Source organism: Egretta garzetta, unplaced genomic scaffold (assembly GCF_000687185.1).
Source record: "Egretta garzetta isolate BGI_Z169 unplaced genomic scaffold, ASM68718v1 scaffold56, whole genome shotgun sequence".
In the NCBI taxonomy this organism is placed as follows: Eukaryota; Metazoa; Chordata; class Aves; order Pelecaniformes; family Ardeidae; genus Egretta; species Egretta garzetta.
Window position 1 is genome coordinate 8,638,070 of NW_009260182.1, and position 9,909 is coordinate 8,647,978.

General features: G+C 41.1%; 1 protein-coding gene across 9 annotated transcripts in view; it reads right to left on the minus strand.

Moving 5' to 3' along the window:
- WASHC2C (WASH complex subunit 2C) overlaps nt 1–9,737 on the minus strand; it is a 37,940-nt gene extending 28,203 nt beyond the window's left edge. For 4 of the 9 annotated variants that reach the window (XM_035897289.1, XM_035897291.1, XM_035897285.1 and 1 more), the window contains exons 1-10: nt 9,578–9,695; nt 7,956–8,021; nt 7,122–7,319; nt 6,351–6,444; nt 5,890–5,948; nt 5,026–5,073; nt 3,583–3,687; nt 2,949–3,036; nt 1,660–1,728; nt 1,174–1,286 (exon numbers count right to left, since the gene is read on the minus strand). In XM_035897289.1, coding sequence (XP_035753182.1) covers nt 1,174–1,286; nt 1,660–1,728; nt 2,949–3,036; nt 3,583–3,687; nt 5,026–5,073; nt 5,890–5,948; nt 6,351–6,444; nt 7,122–7,319; nt 7,956–8,021; nt 9,578–9,607 — 870 coding nt within the window. In that variant the 5' untranslated portion in view covers nt 9,608–9,695. Of the gene's footprint in view, nt 1–1,173; nt 1,287–1,659; nt 1,729–2,948; nt 3,037–3,582; nt 3,688–5,025; nt 5,074–5,889; nt 5,949–6,350; nt 6,445–7,121; nt 7,320–7,955; nt 8,022–8,887; nt 8,962–9,577 lie in introns of all 9 variants that reach the window. The other 5 variants (XM_035897294.1, XM_035897293.1, XM_035897287.1 and 2 more) reach the window with 4 other exon arrangements.
- Nucleotides 9,738–9,909: the final 172 nt, after the last annotated feature.

The window sequence follows — 9,909 nt, forward strand, 5'->3', positions numbered from 1 at the left end:
TGTACAACAAGAAAATGAGCATGGTGCAGATCAGATAAACTAAGATCGAGAACAGATGAATCAATATTGTGACCTGCAACTGTTCCCAGAAATAAATTCCTTAATAAGCTCTGATTAACCTGTCATTACCTCAAACCCTTTGAGCCCCACATTGGGAGCCAAAAAGGACTGCTGAGGTTTAGCCCCAGCCACCAAGTAGGCATCACACAGCCGCTCACTCACCCTCCCCCCGGTGGGATGGGGGAGAGAATGAGAAGAGCAAAAGTAAGAGAACATGTGGGTTGAGATAACAGTTTAATAAGTGAAACAATAAAAATAAATAAATAATAATAATTAATAATAATTTGTAATGAAAACAATAAGGGAGAAAGAGAGAGGAAAAAACCCAAGAACAACAAGCGATTCAACTGCTCACCATCGGCTGACTGATACCCAGCCCATCCCGAGCAGCGATTGCTGCCCCCTGGCCAGCTCCCCCCTGTTTATAAACTGAGCATGACACCATATGGTCTGACACCTTTGGCCAGTTGGGGTCAGCTGTCCTGGCTGTGTCCCCTCCCAGCTTCTTGTGCACCTGGCAGAGCAGGGGAAGCTGAAAAGTCCTTGACTGGTGTAAGCACTGCTGAGCAACAACTAAAACATCAGGGTGTTATCAACATCATTCTCATACTAAATCCAAATCACAGCCCTATGCCAGCTAGCAGGAAGAAAATTAACTCTATCCCAGCCAAAACCAGGACACACTCAAACTTCTCTCACACCCAGGAATAGAGATTGACAAAATTCAGTATTCTTACAGGCATCTTAACAGAAATCTTCTGTTTTAAAATAAACAAACAGTATAGCATCACAGATAAAAGTGTGGTAGGTGCTGAGTAAGCTCTGCTGGAATTAGAACCTGTCTAAAGTAACAATAGGACCACATTTGCATTGCTAGCAGCACTATTGCAGAAGAGACAGCTTTGTGTCAAGGGGAACATAACTACCTCACTTGTGTAGTTCTCTTTCTCCACTGGAAAGCCACACTGTTTCACCAGGCTTGAATGTTACCAAGCAACAAAGTGTTATTTCCCCTCCCAACCCTCCAGAGGTAAGAATTTGTTGGGATAGTTTGTTTTGTTTTTAAAAGGGGGGACACATGCACTCTATTTCTATGCTCTCCAGCATTCTCACCTCTTCATCATCAAAGAGACCTGTTCCACCACTGAAGAGACCACCCCTAGACCCAAAGGGTGTGAAGTCTTCATCAGTCAACTTAGGAGGCTTGAAGATGTCATCATCTTCATCTAGAAAGCAGAAGAGCCAAGAGCTGTGGTATAACTGACCAAGTTTCAGGAAAGCGAATTAAAGAGACAGCCAAAATAAAAACTGGTTTGATTCCATCCTGTCTCTCAAACACAACAGATAGAGAGAAGCTGCTGTAGTCATATTGGGTTGTATATGGTTGCTCCACAAGACCACATTTAAGGAGGAACTCTCCCTAGGCCTGTTTCTAGCCTTGGTTTACATGCACATCACAACCTAGATTTGTGTACACACTCACCATGAAGGATGGGTACTGATAATCCCACCCAGTTACTACAGTGGACGTTGCAATTTCCTAAGTGGTGTCTTACGTTACAGCCCACAATTCAAGAACAAGAGAGGAGGAAATCCTACCATCTGATGGAACTCTCACTTCTTTCTTCTCTCTTGCGGCTTTCCTTGGTTTGGTCTCTGGAGACAGGGCTTTAAGAAGAAAATTTCAAAACATAAATAAAATCATCTATCTTTACTTGTCTGTGATCCATCTATGATAAAGAGAACCTAAAAAAAAATAATGTAACCAAGCTGACCTATATGTTTTCATATGAATCAGCCCACTGAAGCAATTCTATGAAGCACAAGTTCTAAAATTGGTACTTAAAATTGTAATAGCATCATTCTGTCAGACACTGTGGGCTCAGCACAGTTGCCCACACAGACTAGTGTCACCTGAGATGCCAGAGAGCAACACAGCATTGCAGATGGTGCAGATCCCAGAGAGCGTGCAGAACCTTTGAGCATCTCAAATGGCTCCAGACATCATATCCTTGATTCAGTTACCTAAGGCAAAGCCAGAGTTTTATTCCCTCTGGCCTTACCATCTCAAGGTTATTTCAATGAACAGAAGAGTTCCCGGTAACTAAAGAAGGTAAACTAGGAGGTTTTGTACTCTTGATACCCACAGACCTAGTTTGATTGTTTGAACCACACAAGAACACAGACACGCTGTTCTTGTCTGTTCATGGTCTCAGAATTACAGGTCAAAAACAGGCTCAGAAGCACTTGCCACCTCAATTTCAGTCAGCTATTTTCAACTGCTGCTTTGCTACAATCATAATTACTTGAGAGAGGTCTCTCCCTCATGCGATGCAAAAGTAAATGCAGTATTTAGTCTAAAATATCACTGAAAACAGTAGCAAGGAAAAGTTCCTCAAAAAGCAGCATTTTTAAGCCACAAAGGAAAAAACAAACAGCCTACACCCCCTGGAAACATAAATATACTGCTTGAGGGGTTTTCCACTGCAGAGCTCGCAGAAGGACTACAGTGGCCATTGGCTTCCACATACTTAGCTGAAACAGGGGGAAGAACATGTGGTCAAACACAGTTTTACAAGCAGAGGGGGAATTAGAGCGGAGAGAAAACCTTTCCAATAATATGTGTGCTTGGGGAGTGACCTGTCTCACCTGAAGGCAATGCATTTTCTACTATAACACTCAGTGGATTCCAATTCATTCCTATAAGTTATGGTCAAAAAGTTTCTCAGACCACAAAATAGTATCTTTAATTCCTTTCATTGGGTTTTCACATAATACATATTCAAATAACAGATCTGTGAAACTTCTGTTACACAGACTCTCCTGTCCAACTGCCTCAAGTCCCCCAGTATCTCACAAGTGCTTATCAAAGCTAAGAGTTAACTTACAAGAACGCTCTTCGTCCTGTTTGACTGGTGCTTCTCCTTTGATTCGGGCTGCCAGCTCATCTGCAAACGACTTTGGCCCCTTCTTTTTCTGAGGAGTAGGGACAAATAACAGCATATTCCTTATATACAATCCAGTTATCAATTTGATGCGATTGCAATTATAAATACTGCTTTCTACAGCCTCACTTGTACAATATCCTGCCTAGACTTTAATTGAAGCCCTCATGAGAGGCAATGCAGCTTTCTATTAAGAAAGCAATTAAGAGATTATGTGTGCATCAAGAGAAAAAAAGAGCCACTTTAGTCCCTTATGATCACATCATTTTTTAATGTCACCTCGTTTTGGGAGCAGGATAAGCAAGAAGCATTTACCACACACAAATACAACAATTAATTTCTTCATGACCTTCAAATACAGCTTTGATGCTAGCTTAGGGTGCAGGAGTGCCCTAGTTTGAAGGGGTAAATACTCAACAACCATGTTGAAAGACCATTCAGGATTTTTACAGACTCTTTCTACGGGATCCCATCTCAGGTAGCTGAGCACTACAATTTTAACCCCTGCAAGGACAGATTTTTCATGAGGGAAGTCAAATCTCTCTCTCCAGGGAGACAACAATTACTAATTACTTACAGGCCTTGTGTTTTCATCTAAGTCTCCATCCTCATCTTCCTCCTTTTCAGAGCCAAACAGATCACAGTCAGCGTCATCATCTTCATCACTCATCGGTGCTGTCCTCTAAAAAACAGTAATACCCTATTGTGTTCTCCCGAAGTTGGCATATAAAACAAGCACAAAACTACACCTGCTTAGATAAAATATTAAAAGCAAGCTTACTGAAAGGAGGGAAACATTCAGCCAGTTTGGGGTACTTCACAGCTTTTGAAAGGTAAGGAAGGAGTGCCTCCAGCTCCAAGCAAGCTGCTGTGTTCTCTAGTACACTCCTGTGCTGTGTCACCAAACATTTCCAGACCAGAGACTGAGGATACTAAGGCTCTCCTCACAAGGAGCATACAGCTACTATACACAAGCCTAAACCGCTTTGGCTGTGCTGCTTCCCTTAGTTGACGAACTCCTCTCCACTACAGACCTAGCATTTAGCCTTAACTCAGGAACGTTGTGATCAGCTAGTAAAAAATGATATCATCTTGAGCTATTCCTAAAGTGGATAGTGGAATGACAGACAATACATGCCCACATCTTGGCATCAGTCATGCCAGTAAGAAAAAGAGGATGAAAAAGATTAATTGTGAACTGGAGGCTGGCATGGACAAGGGCTCAGAAGTGAACTAAATCATGAACAACCCAAAGACACTTTCTCATTTTAAAATACATCAGGCATACAGTTACCCTATGAGGGTCAATATAGCTTAATGTAACATCTGAGTGCTTTTGTAATATTGTTTTATCAATACATAGATTAAAAGAGGGTTGCTTTTTGAAACATTGTTCTTTTGGCACTAAACCATTTCATATCTAGGATCCCCAGCATAAATGTCTCTTGCAGTGGCATACCTGAACATGGGTAAGATTCCTTCTCATACTACCACCTACTACCAACAACTGGAGTCAGGCCTGAATTTGTCAATCTGAACATTTCTTTTCCCTTTTCATTTGTTATCCAAATGGACATACTTTTCATACATGTAATACTGTTCACATCTTTGATTTCATGTCATACCCAAACCACACTGTTCCTTATTTCCTGCATAGCAACTTTGAATTTTAAATATAGACCTAGTAATCCAACAGGAGCCTTGTTTTCCTGGGGTAGATTCTTTGAATTCTCATGACTCCAAAATTATTCCTGAGGAAAACACACATCAGACAATGCCATCCCACATATGCTTTGCACCTAATGATGGCTTGCAAGCATGTCTTAAGGCCCAAACCTGGTTCAATTTCATAACACAGTGCCATCCGCCCAGGACAGCCTTCCCATACAAAGTTATATAAATCAGGCTTAACCGAAGTTTTTAACAGTTAATAGTCTAGAGCTCTTATCTCTCTTTCTTGCATCCTCACTGTGTCACAAATAGAAAGTCTTTCAGGTTGTACCAGGGTGTATAATCATACCGTCTTTTGGTCATCTTCACTAGGGTTTCCAAATTCATCATCTGATTCCTGGAACACAAGAGACCCAAAGACAAGCATCATACATTATTTTTGTCCAGTGGTCAAGAGAGGGCTCAGAAGCTCTGGACTTGGTTACATTTGGACACTCAAATCTCTTCACCATGACCTGACCAAGGAATTGCTTCCCCCCTGTTGACCATCTTTATAAACAGAGCTCACTAGGAAGTCATTAATTTAGCAAAGACAGCAGGCTCCACCTGATGGTGCATTTGAGTAACTCCAAAGGGATTTAACTTTAATTGAGCAAAGGTACCAAAAGCAAACTCCTCAGGGAAAAGGGAGTGCTTCCATAGCACAGTTACAAAGCAGAAATATCCCAGCCAAGGCAGGCAAAACAAACCAGAAATTGATAGTCCAATGCAGCAGATTTATGAGGCAAAGCCTGGAGGTGCATTACTGACACCTACTTAACCTTTAAACTTGCTCCTGTTAACATCTCCATCCTGTTCTTTGTAATGGTAATTTACAACAGATTTGTTCTCCATAAATGCAATTCTTGATAGGAATCTGATTTGCTTCACAAGGTGAAATTAGACTGGAATAAAATACTTCAGTTTGAAGTATTCTACTATAAGAGAAGTTAGAGCCAACACCACTTTATTGCTCCTCTGAAAAGCTACAGAGTAATCTACTGCATAAGAATAATAATGAAAAGCACATTTACTACAACCAACATAGGCAACAGACATTATGCAATATTATCTTGAGACCCCACATGAAAAAGCAAGGTAGCTAATGGCCTCACATACAGAGACTCACAAATGCTTATGCAAACTAACTGGTACTCTGTCACTTGTCACTTACCTCTTCATCCTTCTCTTCACTGTCAATGACACTTCCACGATCGCTATCAACTGATCCTTCTATTTTAAATGAAAACAGAAAAGTTAAGGTCAGACATGGCATCTGTACGCAGAGCAATGTGGTCACCAGACATATCGACAGCAACTTCTAAGGCTTTGTGAAGACAACTGAAAATCAGGTGGAAAAGAGAGTGGTTTGGGAGAGCTTTGAAGGCTGCTGAAATTTCAGCACTGCATTTCTAATACACAGAGCACAAGTTACTGATAAGTTACTGGTTTGCATACTGGAAAAGTGGCTGTTACAGTAGGATGTACATTTTTTTCCCCCAGCTAATTACAGCGTGCATCTAAACATGCAAGAATGCTACACAGTATCACCCAAGCTGTCAGTTAAAACTGACCAAAGTCTCAGATTAGGAACTAGTTACTTGCATAGGAATAAAAGGTCATGCCAGCACATACCTTCACTAGAGAGATCTCCAAGGCCAACATCATCTTGTTCCATAAACTGCTGAGAGCCAATCAAGTAAGGTAAAGGCCTGTCAATATAGAGATCCTGAAAGAGACAACATCTGATCTGTCTGACATCTAGGAACAGCTCGACATTGCTGGCAAAGACAGAAGTCTTACACCCCTTGTTTTAACTCAAGGAAGGTACAAGCTTGTTTTAAAGAGAGTCCCACCAGACACATGCCTCAAGTCATCATGCAACTGGGTGGGCCACCTGAGGTTTATTCCTTTTTAACACAGTCAAAGAAGGGGGCTACTTTTATTTGTGTGGTCCCAACTTGTTTTCTAAGTGTCATCTAACAGAAGAATATACTCGCAAAGACTTGAAGGCATCAGTCTTATCCCAAATCCTGCACCTAGGGTTCTTAATTACCAGGAAAGTAAAAACCACCTAGGAAGGTATTGTTTGTACCTAAAAAGCATGAAATGTAAAGGTCCTACTCCACCTGGAATTGAGGCTTCCCTTTCCAAGTTCACTGCCATTAAACTAACTCCCTTTAGGGTGCCATACCTTAAGGTTAACCCAACTGCAAGACAAGCAGGCCACACAAGGAATAGCTCAGCAAGGAGCACTTCTCCTTCAGATGTATTCATCACATCCTCTTTTTAGGTAACAAATATCAATTTTATACCAACACAGTGATACTGCTGACAAAAGCAAAGAACAAAATCCAACAAAGCCAAACACAAACCCGTGCTCCCAGCGTCAACAAGTCTCTGTACCTTTGGCTCAAGTATCAGTTCCACCCTTTCATTACTTTCTTCTTCTTCTGAGTCAGAGTTGCCTGCTTTGATGTCTAGCTGTTCAAACGCACTGTCCAGAACTTGCAACCCATAATTCACCGCTTCTTGGATTTTGGGGATCAGATCAGCTTCTTTCTGTTCCCGTGTCTTTTCCTTCGGTAACAGGAACAACACATTCTTATTGCATTTTAGTCAAGACTCAATCTCATTGCAGCATGCTCGCAAAATTTTAACTTCAAATTAGTCCAATGAAAACTTTTTCACTATATGCAAGAGAAAAATTTTCAGAACCTTTTTTTGCTTGACTTAATTAATCTTTATCACTCCCAGAAACAGAGATGTTCTAAACATCCATACCAGCACAGTATTATCTTATCTGTGCTCCCTGCCCATCAAGGGAACATTTATGGTATAATATACCTAGACTGTAAGGTATATAAACAGCTGAGTTTTTATCCCTAGGAACTGCGGTCAGATTCTGCTTCCCCAATTCACTACCTCTGAATCCAGTAAGAAGGCCCAAGGCCTCAGTTCTCGTGCTGAAAAACACACACAGCCATTTGAAAATCGATGCCTATGTCTTGTCTACCGGACACAGTATTAAGCCTGGGGAGGCCCTAACATACACTGTAGTAGATGTTATGATCAACTTTATGTTTGAATGACATACACTATCCAAAAGAGAGACTTCAAGGAGAAAGGAAACAGTTTGGTTTGTAAGCTGTAAACATCTGCAAAATACATTTGAAAATGAGAAGGTAGACAATAGTTGCAAACATACTGCCAGCACTCAGGGCAGCTTAGGTTAACTACCTGCTCTGTTTTGTCTCCAATGTCAGCTTTGGGAATAGGCTCTTCCACTTCTTCATCATATACTCTCTAAAAAGTCAAGCAAAATTAATTCAAGTAAGAACATCATACTGCTGCATGGGCTAAACCACAGGCACCACCAACAAAATAAAATACACTGTTAATGTGTAATTAATTACACATTAATTCATTACACAAGTAAAAAAAGAAGCCATGGATGATGCCAAACATCTTCATAGCCTCCTTCATGCATTGAAGTCATCATCCTGAAGTACCATCAGGCAGCTGCTCAACCCAGCTGAGGTAATTCAAGACTGCTAATGTCACTGCAGTAGCACAAGACAAGTTGACCATTTAACCCGGTTCACAGATTGACCTGAATATGTTAAAAAAAACATAATATAAAGCTATTCTAGAAACCTTCAAAGTCAACGCAAGGTTTACTTATGGGCTGTCTGTTTTCCTTTTGTTTTCTGTCATTTAATAGCCTTGCTTCTTTAGCATTTATGCTTCTCCTGTACTTACAGAGAAGGTTCACATTATCCCTCAGCCTTCAGTTTGTTCTGATGATCCCTCCCATCCAGCTCTTTTAGCCCTCTTTTGTAGGATCAGCTACAAGGACACACAGGGGAATAAAAAGTCTCCCTTGAACCTGCAAACCTAAATCCAAATCTCAAACACAGGTGCAGTTATCCCCTGGGAAGAGGCAGATCTCTCACATTAACTAAATTGAGAACTAGAAATGAGGACCCATTTCTGTGCAGTTAAATTTGGAAACAAACAGCTTCAGGTACCCAAGACTTAAGACATTTGGTACAAACTGTTCTCAGTGGAATCATTACACTAAACAGCAAAGGTGGCCAGAAAAGACACTGCAGCTCTGAAAAAATACCACCACCATGCCAGCTCACAACAGAAATCCAGTTTTCCATCACCTTGTTCTCTGCCAGCATCTTTCCAATAACAGCATCATGGTTTCAGATGAGACGCGCATGGCCTGAGACCAGTGCTAATCAAAACAAAATACCCAATAAAACTCAGTGCTAAAAAACCCCTCCTAGTGATACAATGTGGTAACAGGCTTTCAAGCCTAGCTTTTACCTTTCTAAAATACCAATATTCATAAAGTGGGAACATTAACCAACAAATATGTTTGTCATGACCAAATGTAACAGACAGCTGCCTGGAGTCCAACACCTTTAATATCAACTGCTTTTAGCATAAAATAACACCAATAGGCAAATTTACAGCATCGTATAACATGCCTCATATTCAGAGAGCCAAGTGCAGCCACACGCTACATTCATGCTACCTGTAAAGGTATACCAAGACATCCCAGAGATCCCAACTCATTCACAGTCCTAAAAACAGAACTCTGATCCCCATGTCACGCATAAACAAGGAAGGAAGGTACCTCAGAAGAGGCAAAAGGGAATCTGCAATACTGCATAGCAAATTGCTCATGAAGGAATTAGGACACCATTTAACAGAAAGTGATTAAAAGCCACTTCATCTCTAAATTAGCATCAGACTTGCCAGAAAGTCAAATCACTTCTCCACGTTACAGTAAGGGACAACACCAATGCTTGAAGCACAAGCTTGACACTGTGCAAGAACATACTCACGTTCTCTATGAACTGCGTATTGGACAGCATAAGAAAGTCATTGAAGACATTATGAAGGCGACAGTCTGTGGCTTTTGTTTCACTAATCAATCCGTCTACTTGCTTTTTGATTTCATGAGTCCTGGAAATGGTTTGCTGTGAGAACTCTTGTAGAAAACGCAGAAGCTGTTGCAAGAGAGGAAAGCAAGAGTCGGCATCCAACTCCTTTTCTTTTGGCACCATTTATGCCACAGGCAAGGTTGATCATACACTTCAACGGGGCATCAAAACAACCACAGTTTGGACTAAAGCACCCCCACGTACACCCAGGACCAAGTCTCACCCTGCCGCTT